This window comes from Zalophus californianus, chromosome 6 (genome assembly GCF_009762305.2).
Source record: "Zalophus californianus isolate mZalCal1 chromosome 6, mZalCal1.pri.v2, whole genome shotgun sequence".
Lineage (NCBI taxonomy): Eukaryota > Metazoa > Chordata > Mammalia > Carnivora > Otariidae > Zalophus > Zalophus californianus.
The window spans coordinates 44,141,336-44,165,023 of NC_045600.1; the positions used below are offsets into that span (position 1 = coordinate 44,141,336).

Below are 23,688 nucleotides of genomic sequence, written 5' to 3' on the forward strand. Positions count from 1 at the left end.
TATGTTTTCTTTTGTCTTTACCTTCTTCTTTTTTGGATTATAGGTTTAATTATATAAACCTTGAGTATCACAGGCCAAAAACCAAACCAAACCAAGGCTCAGAGAGGTTAAGTAACTTGTTGAATATCACACAGCCAGAGATTTCAAACCCACATTAGTCTCTTTAACCATATGTTTGACATTATTTATATCAAACATCATACTGGAATCAGAGGTATTATAATGAGATTCAAACCATATGTAGTTAAAACCCCAAGGCTCCAAGGAGGCTGCTATTTCTTTATGCCATGGTTCAGGGGTAAAATTGGATTTCAAAAGCATTGAGGATGGAGAAGAAGCTATAAACAATATCATCTACAAGGACAGAATTTGTATTTAAAAACATGCCTTCAAGTCAGGTGACGCATTTATTGACTACTTGGAGCACATATCAAGCTGCATAAATTTTTATACCTCTCCCCCTACTCTTTTGTTAAAAAAAAAAAAGCGAATCATAGTTGAAGACACAGTTTGCATGGATTGGTCAGGTGCTAATAGTTTACAGGGATATCATGCTCATTCTTCCTTGCTGACTTATTTCTAAGATTCAGTTCTTGTTTTCTAATTAATCATATCGACAAAAAGGAAAAAAGACACACACACCAGTGTTACAAAACCTTGTATTAATCATTTCCCTTCACTTTCAATATAACATTGATATGAAATATAGCCATGATTCTTAGTTACATGGGAGGAAATGAGTAATAAATACATTGTAGCAAGTTTAAACCACAAGGGTATTTCACTGGTAACAACATTTGAAAACTGTACACTTGCAAAGAACAGCATCTTCAAACATTAGTATATCTGTATATCAGTAAAGCTTTACATGTAACAAACATGCTATTTCCATATATGACAAATTTAAAAAATATGCATTGCTTGGCAACATGAACTAGGCAAAAATAGTTCTTTGTTCACTAACTTTATACAGGAAAACAGGACGAGAGGCATGCACGTACAATAGGGATGCCTGCACGGGGCATGCAACAAAAGAAAGCTTTTTTAAAAGTCAGCTTACATTAGGCTTAAATACATGAGGGTTATATATTAATGAGGGAGGAAGTCTTCTGTTTGACATTATTAACATTCCTGTTTTCTTCCTATTCCTCCCAGAGGAATACACATTCACCTTTAAGTAAAGATAAAGGAATTACAAAAAAATAAAACTCACTTCGCAACATCTCTGATGACTTGTAAAAAAAAAACAAAACAGCATTAGTGTTATCACAGCCCCATGTGCAAATTATCCTTCCGCAGGTCCTTCTTGTAACAGGCACACCCGAGTGCCTTGGTCAGGCTGCTTCCCTGCACCCAAGCTGGAGCTGCCTACTGCAGACATCTCCAGAGGGCCAACGAGACGGGGGCCTGCTTTTCCTCCCCTCGCTGCCCTTCTGGTTGCACGTCTATGCATTCAGGCCAGCTCAGTCCCCCAGCCCAGGCTTTTGGGGGGATCCCGGTGCTAGCTGGGGAATGCACGTCTACCAACCTTGCACCGGCAGTCGCTACAAGAGGTGCAGAAGAACACAAGACCCGGAGAAGGCTCCCATTCCGTAAAAGGCAGCCAGTGACACCTCAAAAGAAAACCTTGTTTCCCTCAGTGTCTCTTCAAAGGAATGGGAGATGGGGGCTCAGCTGTAGTTCCAATCCTGAGTACCAAAAAGGGACCATCAATACACAGGATTTGAGAGCTTGGTGCAAACAGCCGCCCTCTGCAGGCAGAACCAGCAGCGTCTATTTTGCTTGCTGGCCCTTGTTTAAAAAGTGAAACTCAAAAAGCGTGTGGAAAAAGACACATATCAGCAGCAATGTTTCAATTCTTGTACACAGTTCATGTGTGTCTTCCTACTGTTTCTGGTAAGAAACCACTATGAATAAAAAGCACCAATAAAACATCATACATGGTAACAATATCATAGACCACCACTATCCCTAGGACAGTGTAGAGATGCCAAATACATACTGCTTAAATCAGAAAAAGGGGGGAAAACATGTAGTGAAATAGATTTTACTCTAAGATTTTTAATGTTTACTATTAATATAAAACAGTTGCATTTGGGGGGTCAATGGGTAAATACAAAAAAAGGCACTGCCGCTTTATTACTAAATATCCGACTTCACAGCCTTATGCATGCAACTGTTTGATTCTTTTATAAATAAAGTTCTTTTGCTTTAGGATTTTAAAATTGAGCTGTATACCTGCAGTCAACACAGGACTCAAAACAAGGTGGGGACAGGCTCCTAAAATTTATCAGAACACTCAACTTAAAAAAAAAATTAAAACACTAATAGCAAAACACAACTAAGTAGATAAATCTATACAGTCAATGAAAAATAAGCTTTTCTTTTTTTTTTAAAAAAAGAATTATGTTGTTATTAATAACAGACTTTATCATGGTTACCAGCCATAGCAAGTTAATAAGTAACATATCCAAAATAATATCTCTAATAATCAGATAACCATTGTTTCTATATTCAGTGAAGGAATAAATAGAAATCCAGATTTGCAAATACTTTAAGGTCTTCTTCCTTTTAAAGGATTCATGCTAATGTGATTGTGTTCACAATCTGTTTTCTGAACAACCCAAGTCTTTATGGATATATGTGTTTTGCAGCAGATCTGAATGCTTTCTCATTTCTCCACGAGATGTGTAATACCCTTGTTTTCTCTTCTTTATTAACTTTCTTAGCATCCAAAAAACACCTTCACAAACCCTCTGGTCTTACCTTTGGCCTTCAAAATTTTTGATCTAGTCTTCCCGCCTTACATGTGATCGTCCATCCCAACACATTCCCCAAGTAACACTAAGCTTGTTTAGAAAAGGGGTGTGGAGGATGAATGTTAATGGCACTTAGTTTAAAAAAAAAAATCAACTAAAAAGTGCTGCCTCTTTCTGCACATGGATTTGCATGTTTAGAATGTAGTCACCCAGGGGAGGTCTGTTTTCTTAACGTAAAACGTGATATAATGGGTTCAAGCCCCCTCTGCTTACCAAAGGCTCTCTACAGTTAAGATGCTCCCACCTTTTTAAACCTTAAAAAAATTCAAAAGCAAGGCTGAATTGGGTGCACATTTTTAATCTCAAAGGTAAAAGAAAGTTTAGATTTCATTAAGGCCTTTTAAATCTGTATTTACTTCATTAACTTTTTTTTTTTTAAATAAGCATAAGCAAGCGCAGTGATTTTCATGGTCTGATCTCTTCAATTTCGACTCTGACTTCGCTAAAAGGAATGGCACCAGACTCACCCATTTAATAAACAGACCTTACACCGTCTCCCTGATCTCGCCTCTGGCTGAGCATTCATACCATCATTTACACAACCCAATTTTCCAGTGCAGAGCACAACTCCTCTTTGATTTCCTTTAATACCCTCCATTGCATTGAATCCCAAACGTAGTCTTTCTTGCCCTTAAGAAACAGAGCTATTACTTTGTGGTAGCATAGTTTGTTAATCTCTCACCATGTCAGGACTGGTTTTCTCTCTCTTCTGTGTGGCTGGATAGATAAATCGGCCAACGACACAGCAAATCCCCGACGTACACGTGGAGAGAACCACGTTTCCATCCTGAAGCTGCCCTTTCCCACATCTGCTTTCACAGCCCGCCTGGCCGCGTGGACTGCACATCTCCCCGCACGCTCTCTCTGCCACTTGCTGACTGACCAGTTATACACTGTCCTGGGTCTTGCTCTCCTCCTCTTCCTCAGCAGTGAGCGAGCCGGGGGGGAGGAGGGGATGGGGGGGTGCAGACCCCAGGCTCAGGTTCCTGCGCGCAATCGTAGTGGAAGCGGTTTTTTGAGCTCATTATCTGACGTTAAGGCCTTTTGTCGGTCCTTGCCATTTCTCCTCCAGTGGAACTTGCACCCATGTGCGTGTGTGTGTGTGTGAAGCGAGGCAGGGGGCAACAGGATGAAACCCCACAGGAGGGTGGGGAGGGAGAGAGGTCTCTAGGTGAGAAGCAAATCCAGCCCAGAAAGGGGCCACAGGATTCTTCTAGAATCTCGCGGGGACTCGCGAACAGACCCTAAGTGATCACACGGTGCCGTCCTCCCCGTCCCTTCCCCGTGCTTCCAACCACATGCTCGTCCTGCCAGCCCACCTGCATGCGCTCCGCAGCCGCGGCCGCAAGATGGACGCCGCCTCGGCCTACGTGACGCGTCCGCCTTCCCAGCAGGCACGGCTCGGCAGCCATTTTGACACAACCCTGCTGCTATTACAAAAATAGAGGGAAAAAAATGAATCCATATCAACAAATCCTTTACAAAAACCATAGTATGAAGAGAAGTTCTATCCAAACTCTTTACACATTATGTACCCTTTAAAATTGTTATGTAAACAATACACAAATCAAAGTTTCTCTGAAATTTTGTTGGAGGGAACGTTCCCCCTCTGCCGCCGGGGCCGTGCAGCCCTCTCCTGCGGCTCGACTCCAAGCCGGGTCCACAGGGAAAGCCGATCCGGGCGGCAGGGAGGGCGGGCCGCCATCCTGCTTTGGTCGCACTCGCCCACGACTGCGTCCTGGGGCCTGACTGCGGAGGCGGGCTGTGAGAGGCGCCCGGGCCCAGGGTTCGGCCTCCCTCCTGTATCTCTCCCAGCTCTTTCACGGCGGTAGGCGGTACTCTTTTTGTTTCTCCCCCTCTCTCCATCCAGGAAGCCACTTGCTTTCCCTCTCCATCCCCTCCCAGTCCCACGTTTCCCTAGAGACCCCTCCCCACCCCGCACACCAAGCCATCCCATGACAGAAACAAATGACAAAATAACCAATCCCCGGTCTACTGATATGTTTACAAGGACGACCTACGCTCTCACAAAATCAAAATGGGAGAGGGACCAGGGGAAAAAAAAAGGCTGCAAAGTATCTCCGAGGATTCTGTGCAACCCTGAAGATGGCTGACACTGGACCCGCAGCAGTCGATTTCACGGCCAGCGCGGTCACTCTCATCTTCAGCTTCTAGATTGTGGAGGTCCGGTCAACCCCGTCTGGGAGAGAATACATGATGGGCACAGGTGAGCAGAACCGTTCCCTTCATGGTCACCTAGTCGCACACCGCACGTTGGGCTTCCTGGTCTCTGAGGACAGGTGAAGACCACACTTACCCATCCATCCACTCATTCATTCACACACCCACCCACTCAACATCTGCTGAGTAGCCATTGTTCCAAGAACTGAAACCAGTCTGGGAACCAAAACAGGAGACCTAGTCCTCACCGTGTAAGTACATGCATCCTAGTCGGGACAGATCTGTAAAGCCACAGGGATGTAGGAGTGATCATTGCTACGATGGAGTATGTATCAGGCACAGCAGGAGAAATGGAGGAAGGAAGATTTAAGTTGCCGTTGGAAGTCAAGGATAGTTTCACAGAGAAAGGAAATGAGTTTCGTAAGATGGTGCTGGTAGGAGAAGAGCAGAGGAGGCAGGAAAGGAAGAGGGTGTGGGGAGGCGTACAGCTTGTGTATAGGTGTGATGCTGGTCGTCAAATGGTGGGGCTGGGGGGGCTAGTCGAGGTTTAGGATGACAGGTGGGGGAATGGAGGAGGGGCAGGAGATGTGCTGAAGGGGGGAGGGGGTTGCTGCAATGGACATGCAGGTGGACCTGTCTAGCTCACATCCCTTTCTTTGACAGCATCTCCTCCTCACCGAGTCCCTGCTGAAAACTCGGGCAAGAGGTGGTTGTGACTCTGAGCTGAACAGACCAGGGGGAGGCAGCTGACCCAAATTGATCTAGCTTCTCTGTTTCAAGAATCTGGTTAGGGGCAGACACCATAGTTAGAGGCTGTGGGCACTGAGAACTGAAAGATCCTGTGGAAGTGGGTGAATGTTGAGGCTACACAATGCAGGCTGTGTCTACATTATGGAGAGCTGGTGAGACCAGGCTATAAAGTGGAGGACTTGCAGGTAGAGACAGAGGCCATGAGTGAGACAAACTGCCGAGAGAGCCAGTGGCTGCCCAGCTCCTTTATGGTTGTCTGCTTACACATGGGACTATAGGAGAATCCCCAGAATGAGGCCATAAGGGTCTTGTGTACTATGAACAGGAGCTTGGACTTGGTAATTGGGGCATTCTAAGCAGTAGAGTAATTAGATCTGATTTTAGAATGGTTTCTCTGGCAGCTGTTAGATGACCTAAAAAAAGACAAGCCTGGTGGCAGGATGGCCCCTACAATGGCCCACGCTAGGGCTTGTCTGACAAGGGCTTATCCAGTGAGCAGAGAGAAGCATGGATGAGCTATTGTAGGAGGTAGAAATGACTGTGTTCAGTGACCAGTAAATGAAGGCCAGGGAGGGATGCAGGATGCCTCCCTGGTTTTGTTGATATCCAAACATCAGCAGGTATGTCCTGGTCTAAGCCTTGATGTCACAAACCTGGTCTACCAGGAGGAGCATCTAGATCCAGTAGGCAGAACTCAGGTGTGAGAGGGGAGGGGCAGAGTGTTCAGGGAAAGCTGGAGGACCTAAGTGATATGGAGGAGTACTGAGTCCACTGCACAGGCCTCCTGCCTCCTGATGGGTGGTGCCAGTCTAGTGTCTTGCCAGCAGGGACTTGAAGGAGAAATGTTTAATTGAAATTTTTACTGAGATCATTGTAGGTTCATATGCAATTTTAAGAGACAGTACCAGGTTTCCGGGTTTGCTGGGTTTCTCCCAGTGGTAACATTTTGCAAAACTATAATATTACCACCAAGAAACTGATGTTGGTACAATTCACTGATCTTACTCAGATTTTCCCAATTTTACTTGTACTTGTGTGTGTCTATAAATTTCCATATGGCTTTTGGAGAGATTTTAAAGAAGAAAAGCAAATGACCCCGGGAGCATTTATGGTAATCAGGCCGTCAGTCATAGAGGCCCCCAGATGTGAACTTATAATCGGTAATCTTTCTCTGACTTCTGCAGGTGTTAACCTGAACCTCTTATGGTGGCTCTGCAGTGGTAATGGGTCATGGGAAACAGTGGGTGTGTGTAAATATACACACACGTGTGGGTGTGTAGAGGTCACTCCCCTGTCTGTAGGATTGGAGTGCACACTCTTGCCAGGGCTCACTGGCCTACTCATTAATGCCAATGAGTAAGTGGGGAGCTAGAAACATGAAAATCTCAACTAACCCAACCCCAAGCTGCATTTTCACTGACTTCCAATCCTGTGCCTCATCCCCCAAGGGTTACAGTATTCATCTGCAGGGAGATGACCAACAGGTAAGTCCAAATTCACCATTTACAGTTGTGCAAGGTGTACAAGTTCAGGGAGCACCATTTACATGTATTCATTATAGGTTTTATAGTTGTTAGGACAAATAGCAAATCAATGGCAGACCAGCATCTTAAGAAAGTGGAGTCTTTTTCTAATTTGCAACAAAGTCTCCATACAGCTAAAAGTGAGGCTGTTAAGTCCCAAGAAGGAGTAAGGAAAGAAGGTGAGAAGGAATGGCAAGGGGATCATGTGAAAACATGAATCCTGGAGCATCAGAGAGTGGACTGGGCGTTCCTCTTTATGGTAGAATTCACTGCAGTCTCTGTCCTGCTTGGAGGAGCCTTTTGTAGCCGTGACTGTTCCTGCCCATACAAGCCCTGTGCCGGAGGAAGATAGCAGCCAGGCTTGGTGTTGAGTCTTCCTTTATACCCGGAGCCACCAATCAGGAGCAGGCCCAACAGAGCCAGATGAAAGCCTTAAATGAAGATTCACAAACCAAGATGGCAGAGGCAACCCACCTCCTGGGCTTCCTCATGGGTTCTGTTGGAGGGGCCAAAGGAAGGGCAAAGAAAAGACAGAAAGGGAAGGCCAAAGAGAGAAATGGCTTAGACTGGCACCAGGAGGGTCGTACTTAGTGGAGGACACTGAGAGTAGAGATGTCAGCGCAAAAAGGATGGGCCACCAAGGCCTGGGGCCCATGGACCAACCACATTAGAAAGACCGTCGTAGGATGTGGTGTCCCAGGAACTTGGCCACCCTCCCCTCCTGTCCTGAGACACAGGCAGAGGAACCTCTTTTACTTTGCTTTCCTCTCCCTAATTATTTGTCCTCCTGTAAAATGATTTAATTCATTGGCATTCTGTCCCCAGCAAGGTCATCTTCCCGGCCCCTGGAAGAGGTGGGCCAGCAGAAGAGTGCAGTCCTAGTGTGGGAGGCTCACCACCACTGTGCCCAACTGGGCCACCCTGAACTTAATTTGCATTCTCTGCTCCAGAAATGCTTACGAGGCTTCCCACCAGAGAGGATTATTGAGGAAAAACACAGCAATAAAAAGGCTTAGGAGATTAACAAGATGAAAACATTAGCAAAAAAACATCAGTTCAGAGAGGTTTTCTGTAAAAGTAGAAGAATGAGCTAAAAAATGAAGCCTTTTTGATGAAAACCTCCCTTTAATAAAGAGCATTTGGCATTCTTGCTACTAATGATGATAATGTTAGCACTTAGCAGTTTGATAAGGTCTTCCAACATGCCAATTATCTGAGCTATATCCAGCCCTGGGGGAGAAGGTCAGTTCTCCTTGCTGACTCTCAAAGGCCTGGGAGTTCCTCACCCACCAGCCAGGGTTGTGTGGGAGGGAGCTTGGGCTGCCTGCAGTGGGCTGAGCTTGGTCTGAATTCTCAGGGTCTGGGAGGCTTCCCTTTTGGAAAAAATTGAGATATAATTTGCATACCACAAATTTCATGCTTTTAAAGCGTGCAATTCAGAGGTTTTCGTATATTCACAGAGTTGTGCAGCCATCACCACTATCTAATTCCAGAACATTTTCATCTGGTACCCATCAAGCAGTCACTCTCCACTCAACAGTTCCCTCCGGTCCCTGACAACCACTGAACTATACCATCTGTCTCTCTAGATTTGCCTATTTTGGACATTTCATAAATTCCTATGTGGAATTGTACACCGTGTGGCCTTTTGTGTCTGGCATCTTTCATTTAGTGTAATGTTTTCAAGGTTCATCCATGTTGTAGCATGGATCAGTACTTCATTCCTTTTTAAGCTGCATGATATTCCACTGTCTGTATTTCATTCATCCATTTCCATCTGTTGATGGACCCTTGGGTTGTTTCCCATTACTCATCAGGGGCTATCAGTGTGCCGACCCAGTCTCCTTGGTTAGCTGGAGAAGAGGACCTGGTGGCACCTCCCCACAGAGGTGCCAGGGATGAACCAATGATGCTGTGAAGCTTCTAGGCTGTGAGTGGCCAAGGGAGAGAGCAGTGTTTGCAGATGGGGTTCCTGGAACCCCGGGGAGGTCACATTAGGAGCTGTGCCTTCCCACCATCTGTTCAGTCAGCAGCCCTGGGAGGCCTTGAGCTAGCTCCCTTCTGGTACTGAGTGCAGCCTTCCTTTGGGCTGCGGAGAGCCCTGCCCAGCTGAGGTCAGGTAGGTACAGTCCTTGCTTTCCAATCTGCTCCATGCAGAGCATTTATTGGTCTCATACTTGGTGTTAGGATAAGACTGTGTTTGCAGGGACTAAAAATCTAAAAGTCCCTGGTCCGGGAGGACCAAGCTCTCAGGAGTAGCAACTGTTGGCAGCCTTTCTCCTCACCATGGCCAGATAGTGCACATTTTGGCTCTAGGTGTGCTGACTGCCCATCTCCAGGGTGGGTGAGCACATCCTGCCTGGAGAGGACTGGTGGGAAGGGTCACAGGAGGCCTCTCTGACTCAGAGCCTCCCGGAGGTTGGCAGGAAGAGGTGGCCATCTCTCCTCTGCCTGCCAAACATCCCCAGGGCTGGCGCAGAGTCCGGGCTGGAGAAAAGCACTTGGTTAGTACCCGGAGGGCACTGCAGGCCTCCCGGGGCTCTGGTGATGATGTAGGGCTTCAGACCAAACCGACAGTGGGACAACCCAGCTGCTTCTAGAGCTCCTCGTGGGGCTGCTGCCCATAGGCACATCGAACTAGACCATCCCTGTCACACTGGGAGGGACATCTCAGACTGCTTGGGGCTCCAGGCATCGTGGAAGCCATTTGGAACAGGGAGATATAAAAACAAGCAGGGATTTTTGTTTCAAAAATTCTATTTTTAGAACAAGCTGGGATATGCTTGGACCAGACAGGGAGATCTAGTGCCGAGAAGGAAAGAATCCAATTCTGTGGGGGGGGATGTTGCCACTAAAAGCCATGTCCTGTGTTTCTGACTCCTCCAGCTCCCAGCATTTGGCTGGCACAGCTGCTGTGGTAGGACCTCAGTGTGCACTGGGTGGGTGGCTCTGAGGAAAAAGGGACAGCCTTGGTCTCCAGGTCCCTGACTCACCTCCCAGAAAAGGAGGAGCAGGGCGTTGTGGGCTACTCAGTGTGGTATGGCTTGAGGAGGATCCAGCAGCACCTCGAAGCCATTCTCTCTCTCTGTCCCCTGCCTACCTCTCATTGTGTCTTTCCCATTCCTCCTGAGCTACTGCAGAGTGTAGACAGCAGACGGCTGCTAGTTCTCCCAGGCATGCGGTAAAATGCAGGGAGGACCCACTCACCTCCCAGGGCGTGCTCGGTCATACTGAGGCACAAGGACTCCAGCCTGTTGTTAATGTCTGGTTCAGTCACAGGAAGTTGGAATTCTGCAAGGGACAAAGGGTTATGTTGGTGACAGAGACTCTGAGAACAAGGAGGAGGTGTGCATGGTGCTGTGAGGCTCCACCCGCTCCACCCCGGAAGGACTCAGGGGACTGTGGGGGTCCTCGCGGAGGTAAGTTACACTCTGGTTTCAACCAACCTAGGAGTCTCTTAGCCGCACAGAGTCCACTGCGAACGTGGGCGGCTGGAAGAAAACTCGTAACTGAAAATAGCTGGTCATAGAGTCTGTCAGGCCTCTGCTCAGAACCCTCCAGCGGCTTCCCATCAGAGTAACAGCCAACCCCCTGCCATGGCCTGCAAAGCCCACGTGATCTGGCCCTTATTAACCCTTGCCTGTGTACAGCTCTCCCCGCCCTTCATTCCTTCCCAGGCCTGCTTCTACCCCAGGGTTTTTGCACTGCTGTTCCCTCTGCCCAGAATGGTGGTCCCTGGATGTTTCCATGACTTTCTCTCTCCCTGCCTTCACGTCTCTGGCTCTACTGTCTCTTTAGAAAGGACTTTGGGGATGAGCAGAAATTTCCCAGCCCTCTCCCTTTCCTCTGCTTTATTTTTCTCCACAGCTGTCACCAACATCTGGTGCATTCTTTATTTGCTGCCTGCCCCCAGTTCCATGTTCACTTCATTGGAGCAGGACTTGGCTCTGCTGCTCCCTGGGCCTGGAAGCGGGCTTGGCACATTTCTGCTTTGTTACAAGGAAATGGAAACCACAGCACTGGTGAGCACCTCTTCTGAGCCCACGACTGTGCCAAGTGCCCAGTTCTCGAGCGGGACTCAGAGTGACTGGCCAGGTTGGCTGGCTAACACAAGAACCCATGGGGGTCTGACTCCAGGGCTGGTACTCTCCTACATGCTGTAGCGACTATAACCGCTAGTCAGTACTCGCAGCCTCCAGCCACTTAGAAGGTCTGAGATGTCTGCTGTGCGGGTTCTCATTGCCTGGGACCATGCTGTGTGCATTCTAACCACAAAGCCCCTCTACCATCTGGACCCTCCCTATCTCTCCAGGCTCCAGTCCCTCCTCCCCCCGAGTTGGAAGCAGCCCCAAGGAGCCGCCGCCTCTGTTCTGCTGGGGCCCTCACTGTCAGTACCTCCCTCATCCCTCATCCTGGGAAGCTCTTGAGGGTCTTCCACTGGCTTGGAAGCGCCTTGCAGACAGCAACAGTGCTTTTATCTCTTTCTGAATCTCCCATAATACCCAGCGACGGTCTGCTGGCACACTTTACACATGTCTACTGAGTGAGGAAAAAGTGGAAGCTCTGACAGCTAAGAATTGTGAAATCCTACGATGGGGGTTGGGGGGCAGACAAAAATCCGCAGTGGGATATGTTCTGAGGGCCTGGGAATCTCAACATTGCCACTGTCTTCATGTGCGACTCTGGGAAGCTTCTCTTCTCTGTCGGGCCCTAGCTCTTCAGTCTGTAAGTGGGGAAAGGATCCTGGTGGCCCAAGCTTCAGGCCATTTCCTTGCTCCTTTAAATCTCCACCAGGGGGCACTTGGGACTGGTGGGCGGGATGATAAATGAGGTTAGGAGTTGGTGGTTTAGTGGGATAGGAAGTTGAAACCAATGGCTAAACCAAAGTATTTGTTTTCCTTGATGAGCTATACATTTAGGTTTTCTCTGCAATCTGTATTCCCCATTATCGGCTAATTCAGAGGCAGATGTCATTTCTGTTGTTTAAAATTCTGAGTAGATGGGCAAAATGGATCAATATGAAAAGCACCGGGGAGCAGATAGGGTTCTTTCCGACACAAGTTCCAGCATCAATGGGTTTGAAAGGCAACTGTGCCAATTCATGAACAGAGGACGACCGGGCTTTCCGGGGGCCAGGAGCCAGGGGGGAATGGAAGGGTCTCTCCCACCTCCACCCATTGTTGCTCTCAGAGTAGGGTCGGGGCAGTTAGACAATCCAGAGGGAAGAGTATTTTATTTTAGTATTTTCATCCATTCATGTGAAAATCATATGCATGCAAAATTAGCAGCCTTCAGGGTGTGAAATCTATAAAATAGAAACACAGTTTTATATATAGCCAGTTAGCAAATATGAAAAAAAAACCCTCAGCAATTATAACCATCCATATGCTCATTGTAAAATTTAGTTTACTCTCTAGCACTCCCCTTTAAACAAACACTGTGGAGAGATTTGGATAAATAAAGATGCTCGACATTTGGAGAGAAGTGTTTCAGCTGCAGGGTTTCTTGCCAACACGCAGCAAAATGCCATTTTCCAAGCTTAGGACTGTGTGTTCAAAAAAGGGGGCTGAGAAATGCGGGGCTCTCCGCTCTAGAATCTCCAAACCTTAGTGGCTGCTCTTTTAGGTTGAAAGTTGGCATGGTTGCTTTTTCTCCCTCAGCTCCTCCCTCTGGTGTGCTAGGGTGTCACGACCCCCACCACTCTCAGAGTGGCTCTGAAAAATTCTGAGTCTTGGGAGAAGCCCATATGTTCACACTCCAGAGTTTCCTAATAGTGTGACTTTTTAATTGTGTATTTGATAAAAACAGATCCGTGGCATCTCCCCACACATACAAGACAGAGGGAGACCAGCTGGGTGGATAACAGCTTCCATCTCAGGCTAGAAGCCCTCAGCCAAGTGTGGCTTGGGTGGGCAGAACTCTCAAAACCCCAGAGAAGCATCTGGGCAGCTCCTGCCACCCAGGCGCACACAACCCACCAGGCCAGTTCTTGCTATGGCTCCTGCTACCACCAGGGCTCATTGCATTTAGCCTGGGCCCCCAGCTGTAACGGGCCGGGCAGACATAGTTTTATGTTGTCAGTAAGGCACAAAGGAAAGACTGAGCCTTCTCTGCCATTGCCTGAAGCAGGCCTGTTTCCTTAACCCAGATGACATCTCTGAGAACCGGGAATTTTTCCCCTGACCCTCAGACCATTCCAGTATTTAGTGAGGGTCCTCAGGCCTAGGATGCCCAGGGTCTAGGCTGACCTGGATCTTTTTAATTGTGCCTTTTTCAGAAGTCCCACAAGTAGAGAGACTCGTGTTCAGGCACAGGGTCAAGAAGATTCTGGAAGGGAGCAGCTTCCCATTCCTAATGAAGCGCTTCTGTAGGGTCCACCTGGGGGGGGGTGCCCATGTGACTTTTCTCGGCAGAAACCAGTCACCCCAGCTGAGTCTCACATGTGTGGCACCTATGGCACAATTCTGTAGCTCTCTCCCAGTCCCTGTGGCTGAGGTGGAGAGGCCAGCATCTTTAGCACTTTAGAATAAAAAATGGGGTATTCTAGGAAAAACCTCTAGAATTCTACTTTGCCAATAACAGCTGAAGCTACTTGTTGAGTAAGTAGGAAGGCTTCAAGTTAAGTGAGAAGTGGGGCTGCCGGGAGGAGAGGAATCAGGAAAGAGAGGCTGAGGAGGACAGGACAGAGCATGGAGAAGTGGGGTCCAGACTGGGTAAGGGGCGTGAGGAAGAAAGGCAGGCGGGGACGGTGGAAGGGTAGTAACAGAAGGACGAGAAATCAGTGTGGGCAGGGAAAGAGAGCCGTACTGACAACTGCAGAGACCGTCATGGCGGTCACGGCGCGTGACAGAGGGACACGAGTAATCAGTCGCACCCCTGAGTCTGCTGTGGGAACACAGCTTTTCTCTGGTGGCCTTGTTCCTAAACCTGAAGACGTTTGTGCTGTGGAAATCCTCTGGGACCCCCAATTTCATGAAAAATGAGGAGAATGTGGCATAAGACAATATTGTACCATCTAGGTCTCTAGACCTACAAGTACCATCTAGACCTAGGTTGGTCTCTCTCAGTTTGACTTTCAGACAAGTACCATCTAGACCTAGGTTGGTCTCTCTCAATTTGACTTTCAGACAAGTACCATCTAGACCTAGGTTGGTCTCTCTCAATTTGACTTTCAGAGACAGGGGAGCACAGGCCCAGCTGGGTCCGTAGCTGTGATACAGTTGATTCATTCACCAACCTCCCTACCTGTTATCTGCCAGTCCTGAGCAGGACTGTTTGCCTTGGCCCACCAGAAGGCAGTGGCCCACCAGAAGGCAGAGAGCAAATGTACATTAGGTACTTGAAGAGGGTCCCCGTTCTGGTCTCTTCCTCTGCACGGCAGCCCCTTCCATTCCCCTAACAGACCCATTGTATGGATGGTACTCTCTCTCTCCCCACTCTTTTGAAAGGCAGTTCTCTGGAAGGAATCTGAGACTCACACTAAGGAGGCAATGAATGATACCAGCTTGGGATACTATGCTCCCAGGTATGCAGCATTCTGATGGTGGAAGAAATACAGTCATGAGCTGGTGCCTAGGGGAGGTTTGCTATGGTGAACAGATACATCACATGGCCCTTTCCTGTCAGGCCCTCCAGGTGGTAAGGAGCCTCTGTGACCTCCCAGTGTTACACCAGGGCTGTTTTGAGATCCTGTCTGACTGGATCCCAGTGGTGGCCGAGCCTGGGTCAGCAGGAACTGATCTGCTTCCAAGATAAGGCAGTCCTTCTGCAAGCAATTTCCAAACTAATTTTCTAGTTGGGAAGACACCCTGCCTTTGGGGGAACGTGACCGCACCAAGGCACCACACTTGTTTTGAGCTCAAGTCATCCCATTGGTGAGTGTATAAGACCCTCTCCGCCTTGCTCTGGGAGGACCAACTCCCAGTGTTTCTTGCTCATGCCAGAGGCCAGTGAGACACAGCAATCACTTAGTGGCTCTCCTGGTTTGTCCTGGAAAACATCTAAAATCTGTTCCTGTGGGAATAATTTAAAAAAACCACCCCTGACATGGCCTCCAAGGGGTCCACAAATCCTGCGGATCCAGGAAAGAAGAGATCATCTTGCAAATTCAAGCCAGGTAACTGATCAATTGATACAACTTGCGGGCTTTTTTCTAGCCCCCGGACTTTTTGATATTCTTTGGAGACATTTAAAAATTTCCATCATTTAAATGGCAGTATTTTAAGTTTACAGAATCAAACTTTCCTTGAATGAATTGTAGTCTTCCAAGATTTACCCATCTGGTTTAAAATGGATGCTCTGAAGACATCTAATGGTCCAGCAGAAGCCATTCTGCTGCATTGTAACACAGTTTTCTGAGGATCTAATTTAGGGTTGGTTACACATCTCTACACCATTTTGTGTTCACTACCACTACTGCTTGTGTAAAGATGGAAGCCACTCGCTGCCTTCCTGATTTTGACTCCCTGATATGATACTTGTAGTTTGGTCCTGCCCCCTCAGCTGCCAGCCCCTAGACTCCTGCCGAGCTAACAAGGATGTGCTGCTTTGGGTGGCAAGGCCCATCCCCGAGAGACCCCGTCTGTCTAGGACAAAACTTCATCTGGGCCTGGCTGTGGCAATTAGCCGGGCTTGCCCTGTGAACAAGGCTGCCTCTTCAGGAAGAAGGAAGAGTTCTGATCATGACTTGGGGTCTTGAAAACCAGTGTCTGATCTGCCAGGGGCAGGGATGACCTTGGAGACAGAGGAGCCTCCCATAGCAGTGACTTTCTGCAGCCTCCGTTCCCTTCAGCCAGGAACCCCTGCCTTGTGCTTCATGACCATGTCCAGGGAAGAGCCACCCGGCATGGGCTAAGTATGCTGGGCAGGGCTTAGGAGTGGCTCCTGCCCAGTACCCACCAGTTTATTTGCTTATGCTAGAGGTTAATTGAACCCCCCTTTCCAAAAAAAAAAAAAGACCCCCAAGGGTTCTGTAGTTCTAAGTCCAGTATACAAAGAACATAACTTAGAGACTTTTGGGTTAACTACCAGGAAAACTGAAAATCGTTGTTAAGTGGCTGTCTCTGGAAGATGAGACTGTGGGCTGGGAGGGGAAGGGGAAGGGGACAGTCACTTTTCCGTAAAGCCCTTTTGTATTAATTGATTGTTTAACAATGGGAACAAGAGGGAACACTCTGGGAAAAGGGTGGAAACGATCTTAGGGTCATAGTTGCCCTGAGCATGAGCGAGCAACAAAGGTGTAGATGGAGGATCTGTATCTACAGACTCAAAGAGTCCTCCTAGGGATGGCCCAGCTCTTCCTGGTGGGCCTGGTCTTCCCAATTAAGACAGGAGAATGTGGGGAAAGTATAGTGAGAACAGAGGACTGAGGACATGGAAGAAGCCAAAGGAAGGGGCAAGAGGTCAGAGAGGAGCAAGGAGGCCACAAGTGTATAGGGATCGAAGGAGGAGGGTGGGCAGCTATGCTAGGGCTCCCGTGAGGCTGCAGGGTGGCCGGGCTGCAGTGCCAGGACTGAGGGCAGCGCTGAAGGATATGTTCAAGGTGAAAGATCTCCCCGTGTCCAGGATGTCTTCAAATCTCATGGAGGTTCTCTTTTACTGAGAGTGGATTATACATAATTCTGCATGAAAACAGAGGCTGGGACTACATGACCCAGGGAGAAGACCTTCACAACCCCCAAATTTTATCAATTATTTCTTCCCAGGAAGCTACAAGTATCAAAACAGAGAAAAGGAGCTTTCAAACAAACGTGCACAAATAAGAACAGTTCTAGAAGTCTAGAAGCAAGTTTAAACAAATATCTGGACCATCTCTTCCTTTCCTGACACACCTTACCTTGTGGTGACTCCTCACCTCCCGCTTCCTCCTCGGTGTCTCCCCATCTCCATCCTGCCTTTCTCTCACTCCTCCAGGCACACTCCTACTCAAAATTTTCCCATACATTCCCCACTGAGAGTGGCTGGGGTCTGAGCTCCTCAGCCTTGGGTTCAGAGCCCCCATCATCAGCCTCGATCTTTCCAGCTCCCTTGGTCTACTTGATGCTACTTCAGCCTGACCCTTTGGCTCAGCCATGGCTCCTGGAACTCACTGAGGTATGTGGTATGATTGCGGTCTTGCTCCCTTGTCTCCTGCCTGCAGCTCCACCCTCCTCTTTCCACTTCTTCACTCTCTGTCCGCTGCAGCTCAGCTCCAATTCCAAGAAGCTTTCTTGCCCACCGAGGGCACAGTGACATTTCCTCCCCTTAAACTCCTGTAAGACTTGTTGTACAGAACATGTCTCTTGCCTAGGGTGGGTATTTTCCTACAGGTACAACACCTGTAACCTGTCTGATTTTCCCACTTAGAAGGTCATCAAGCTAGATGTAGTCATTGTTTGCATGGCTCTATATTACTCATGGACTCTTAACAAGGTCACTGTCTGCATGGGATTGTTGTCTGTGCATCATTCGGGTGACTCTGTTAGGAGGCACAGTGAGAGGCGCAGCTGACTTGAAGTGCACCACGTTGCTGTTTAACCAAGTAAAGGGAAGATGGCCGAGCCAAAAAGTCATGTTTGCAAGGTGCTCCCAAACCAGGGGGTAAGTCTCTTAGCATCAACACCGTCAAAGTTTTCTTTTTCTCTGTTTCACTTTCTGCACAACCCCCACATACACCGGAAGTACACACACAGACACACACATACACACACACTGCACATGGAACCCCTCCCAACTCCCCCAAATACCCTCCAGTGATCTCTCTAGTTTAATCAATCTAGAAATATGACTAGTATCAAAAATATCCCCGTCAGATTGCAACTGACTCTGGGGCTCCATGTGCTGGCTCCCAGCCAACGAGCCGCTATTCATGCTGGCAAGGCAGTTTAAAAAAGGAAAGGCTTCTATAAGCTCAAAAGAATGCGTGGTGACAGTCGAGGCTAAGCACTTTCCGGCTGGGTTCACAGGGGCATCTATTTTGGCGTCCTGGCCTCCTCTCTGGGTCAGGGGGTGGAGAGAGGGAGAGATCAAGTGCAGGGCCCTACCTGGCTGCTGGAACATCAGCATATTCTGTGGAGAAGTGTGCACGGGCAGCGAGCGGGTCCTTTGGACTGAGCTGTGGGTGCGGCTTGGCATGCTGTTGCTGCCCCCAGGGTTGGCAAACCAGAGGTTCTAGTGAGAAATGCAAAGTGGGGGGGACCATTAGTGCAGACACCCTGGGGTCAGGGGAGGGGGGTGTGGAGCAGGGCCGCCAGCCAGAATTCAAGAGGCAGATAGCCCTGAAAAACTCTTTGCTAACTTCTGGAAAAGGGCTTGCAGGCTCATGCTACCCATATGCATATTTATGGAGAGGGGGTTTAGGTTCGGCTCATTTTACCCCCCTCTCCAAGCCCCAGGCCTCTCCAAGCCCCAGCTTCATCTGGACAGCTCTGTCCCTCACCATCTCCCCAAACTCTTCTTATCCCTTTTGTTGCCTTTGCTTTTCCTATCACTTTTTTTTTTTTCCAGAGATGGAAAGAGTTCTATAAATGTTTGCAACGAAGAGCACAAACTATTTCGGGGCTCTCATTTGATTTTCTTTTTGAGATTCTTACAACTTACTACAAAGCGAGGGGGAGAAAAAAGCATCTTTCAGCTGGCAATGAGCTGCACACTTAGCTTGCGTTTATTATTATGCGGGTGTCCTGGTGGTGACTTCCTCTTGAACTGATGTGGGGCTTCCCACAATGGTCAGAAAGTGGAGCCTTCTCATACACCCTGTGGTGTATGCTTTGGAGAGTAAATCCTGCCCATTTTGCCTGGAGCTGTTTTCCTGTTTTTAAACCAGTCCATCATCCCTTAGTTTCTCATGACAACCCAGACCTACTTGTGCCCCTCCAGTCCCAGCCCCAACCTGCAGAACCCCACAAAGCTGGGCACACAGACGGAAGGCACTGGGCAGGGTAGGGAAACCAGACTGGTGGGTGAGGAGCCTTGGGACAGAGTTCAGCTCTAAATCACACAGTGAAGACCTCTGGGCAGCCTGGCCTTTGACAGGCGGAGAATGTTCCAGCTCTCTCTCTGACCGCCTCTCTCAGGTTCCTCTTTGGATTCTCCACCACAGCTGGGACTGTGACAAAGGAGCTTTTTGCTGTGAATAAGAAGGCTAAGAAAGCTCCTTGGATGCTAAAGCTCCTCCGGAACCCAGATCTGGGAGGTGGTGAGGTCTGCAGGGGCAGTCAAGGAGCAGGGCAAATAAAAGACAGGTCTTGCGTTTCCTCCTACAGGCTCCCAGGTGCAGGGCCCCCGGGGTTAAAGGTCAAAGTGGCCAGAGGGCATCCTAAGTAAATCCCCACGAAGCCAGGTGCAGGCATGGCATTGTGCTGTCTCCTAGGGAAACAGTGCAAACAACTGGTTACCTCTGAGCACAGAGACCCCTGTATCTTCATGTGGCCCTCCTTGGCCTTCGTGCCCACCTTGGGGTCATGTAGGGATAGGTCCTGAAGCCTCAGGCCCTGAGCTTGGCGGCCCACCTTCCCCCCAGGCACAGAACACACCTGTCTTCCTTGTTTCATGATGGTGGGGTTGGCTGTGGTGTTGCGCTGGGTGGAGCTGACAAATCCACTGGTGCCCAAGAGGCCCAGGCGGGCGGAAGGGACGTTCCGGGAGGGGATCTGGTACTGGCGTGGGTTCCGTCGGCCCATACCGCCGCCCACAGAGCCGGCTGTTGGGAGGGAGTTGGACTGCCCAAAGCCACGGCTGTGAGAGGGAACAGAGAAGCAAGAGACTGTCAGTCACCCTTAGCTCTTCCCACACCCCAGGCTGCCAGCGGGCTGCCTCCCTGGAGTCTGCTTACATTTTGACAGTTACGGGGTCTCTCTAGGGCCACCGGCTAGTTGTGTGTCAGGAAAGGGCTAGGATTAAAATGACAGCTAAGAGACATCTGAGAGGCACTATCACATGCACCGCCCTGGGACTTTGACACTGATTCTTCAGTCCTCACGACAACCCTATGAAGTAGGCGCTCTACCCCCTTTTACAGCTGGAGGACGAACACAGAGAGCTTCACAGTGTTGCAAAGGTCACATGGGCAGCTGGCGATGGTGCTGAAATACGAGCCTAGGAGGAGCACCGGGGTGCCCCCCAGCGGTCTTCCACGTGAGCACTCATGTGCCCGTCGCGAAGGCACACAGCACGAGGACAGCAGAGCCAGGCCCAGTGCGCCTTCTCTCACACCACAGTCTGTTTCTCATGTCTGCCCACGTGGAGAGAGTGGCCTGCGAGCCCTGCTAGGATGGAGACTCCAGGAGAGAAAAGATGGCATCTGTCCTCAGCGGTCCTGCACGTCCCATGCCTGCGGCAGCTCCCGGCACAGTGAAGGCAGGCTGAATGAACCAACCAACGAACGAACGGGCCTCTGCCACCAGGATGCTCCTCCCTGTGGAAGCGCTGACCCTGTGTCTGGGGCTCTGACTCCAGCTTGAGAGTAGGGAAAGAGAACGGAGATGATGATGTTGGCAAGTGCTCTGGACCTAGGACACCGACAGCTCCCCACTCCACAGGCCGTCCCTGCTGCAGAGAGACGGGGAGGTTGCGTGCTTCCCCACATGGCCCCAGGGAGGCCTCCAGGGACCCTTGGCATCGCATAGGGACACTGTGCTCCCACTTCTCCAGTGACCTCAGCGCTCAAGAACTCATCCTTCTCCAACATGCTTCAGGTTCTGGGACGGTACACAGCAGCCAGTAGGGTTTCAGGAACCAGCACATTCCTTCCAAGAAGAGTCAGCTTTAGTCATTCACTGATGTTTAACTCGAAATGCTTTACCTCCAACGGCCACAAGATGGAACAGACTTGCTTTCCCAGCCACACAGGGGAGGTCCGTACCAAGCCAGTGAGGGGACTCCAGCAGACCAGGCTGACGTAGTTTAACCGGCTGAAGATGATGGGGGTTGGGGGAGGGAGGGTGTGCTGCAAAATAGTCATTTCCTGAGAAAGAGAATTGTGTGTGTGTGTGGCGGGGGTCTAAGCCATTAGACAGGTGATCTCAGAAGATGTTTCTCTTCTCCCCAGAAGGCCTACATTTCCTAGGGGGGAAGGGGGTGGGGAAGAGAATTCCACAGGTGAGGTGGCTGCAACTGATTTCTGGGCCTGTGTCTTTCCACTTCTAGGTTTTTGTGGCCAAAAACCTGGTTCCTGGTTCGCGTCAGGGACTCATCTACATGTGGTGAGAAGGACACTCATGGGCTCTAGGTCTGTAGCTCATCCTTTCTCCCCCACCTTCTTCTTTTTATGAACATTAAAATTTTTTGGTTTGAAAGAAGAAATTTGGGCCAGGAGGGGGTAAAAGTAATTTCACACGATCTAGGAGACCTCTTTGGGAGGAGGGACAGTCTGAGATCCGTGACAGGTAGAAACAAGGATCAAGTGGTGGTTGTTTTTTTTAAGCTATGAAAACTTGTCCTTTGGTTTTTGAAGTTGGAATATTGGCCACCTGGCAGATGATTCAGTATTCTAAGGCTTTTCCTTATTTAGTGCAGATCGCCTTTTTGCTCATTTTCCTTTTTGGTTGGATTTTTTTAAAAGTTATTTCAAATGCAAAATACAGTAGTCAATGAATGGTGCTAAAATGATTTGTGCTTCCAGGAAGGCAAGATTATATTCTTGAGCAATATCATGTGGGCAGAGGATTCTGCTATGGGACACTTAGTCACGGAAGAAACAGATCTAGGGACTCCTACAGTTAGGACGCATGAACTGGGCTGTGTGTGGCAGGTAGAGCTCAGAACATTTTGGGGTCAGGATAGATAGGGGGTAGAATTTGGCTAGGCCATCTTTCTAATGACTGTGGGACCCTACTGTGACATCCTTGGTTGGTTATTACAAAGCCAGAGTTGTTGAGGGTTACTTAAGACCACTAGGCTTAATGACATAATCATTCTTTCTGGGGAGAGAACAAAGTGACACTAGTAAGTTTTCATTTCTCATTCTTTTGCTCTGCCCATCTGTGTCTTTCTCTGATTTCCTAAATCTAGCCAACTGATTTCATTACCTTGAAGTGCATGAAGAGGCTGATTAATAAGAACCAATTAATTTGGTATTTGTGATAATTCAAGCAGGGGCTGGGCTGCAGTTACCTTTGCATTATGGGAGAAACAAGTCTTCAAGGCAAATTAACAGCATAAAAAGGTCCCAGAGGTAATATGTATGAGAACAAATGATTTTTCTAGAGCTTTAGCAACTTCCAATTGAACATCCACAACTGAAGATTGAATTCATATCTAATCAATAAGAACAGGTCCATCAAGATTCCCATACGGCAAGCCTTGGATAGCCCAATACACACTTTAGTTAATAACACTCTAGAGAGCTCAAGTTTAATGGGAACTCCGATATGGACCAAGGACAAAGCAGAGCCGACAGAGGCGGGGGATGACACTTTTGGGAGAAGCAAAGAGCTTAAAAGTTCTGTCTTCTCTTTATCCTCTAAATTCCTTCTTCCTCTTCGAACGTGTTTCCTGAGGGCCTGGTGTTGCAAGAGGGGTCTGGAACCTCGTCCTCTCACTTGGGAGATGTATGGCTGCCCTTACAAGAAGAGAGAGTGAGCCTGGGGAGAGGGCAGTCCCTAGGGCAGGGGGCCTGCGAGCCTGCCTTGCCTTTCACCTGGGCCCCCGGGAGTCCTCAGGGTGCACAGATGGTCCAGCCCGTCTCCCCAGGGAGGGCAACCCCAGAGAGCGTGGAGCCAGGGAGCTGCCATACAGAGTGCTGCTCTGCCTGCTTGTGTTTTCTGCACATCAGTTGGAGACCGTGAGAGCTGCCTGGCATGTGTAGTGGGTTAAGATCACTGACTCTGCAGCTGGTGCTGGCCCGCCTGGTCCAAGTCCTGGATACCCACTGCCTACCAACTCCTCTGTAAATTGGAGTTAATAATAGCAGCTCTACCTCATATGGTTGTTGCAAGGATTAAATGTATTAATATTCCTAAAATGCTTGGATACCACTTGGCACACAGGAAGTGCTAAATGTTTGTTTAATAAATAACAGTGTTATATATGCTGGAAGGTGATAACACTTCAACTTTTCCATTAATCTTTAACGAAAACTTTTCATAAATCCCAACTATCCTTATCTCCCTCAAATGATATAAAACAGTGGTGTTTTAAGGCACACTCCTGCAAATAAATGCCAAAATTGCTAACAACACAGAACTTCTATATGTGCATTGAGAAATGAATTCAGAACTTTCCAGGTGCAGGTGAAAAAGTTATTTATCTGCTCATGTTTAAAAATGTAAAACGGAAAGTTGATTTTTCATGATGTTTGTACCATCATTCTTTTGTCACCCCCCAACTGCCTGTCACTGCTGAAGGCTTCACCCCACACCCCCCTAAATTCCTCCCCCGGATTGTCGCTGTAATTCACCTTTAATATGCAATTGGATTCCTCCATTTAAAACCAGATT

At 48.6% G+C, this 23,688-nt stretch overlaps 1 protein-coding gene across 8 annotated transcripts in view; it reads right to left on the bottom strand.

Moving 5' to 3' along the window:
• Positions 1–647: 647 nt before the first annotated feature.
• Positions 648–23,688, bottom strand: part of SAMD4A (sterile alpha motif domain containing 4A) — a 206,452-nt gene continuing 183,411 nt past the window's right edge. For all 8 annotated transcript variants that reach the window (XM_027569717.2, XM_027569716.2, XM_027569720.2 and 5 more), the window contains 4 exons: positions 19,786–19,987; positions 18,295–18,421; positions 10,481–10,564; positions 648–5,019 (listed from right to left, as the gene is read on the bottom strand). In XM_027569717.2, the coding sequence (XP_027425518.1) occupies positions 4,991–5,019; positions 10,481–10,564; positions 18,295–18,421; positions 19,786–19,987 (442 nt within the window). In that variant the 3' untranslated portion in view covers positions 648–4,990. The remainder of the gene's footprint in view (positions 5,020–10,480; positions 10,565–18,294; positions 18,422–19,785; positions 19,988–23,688) is intronic.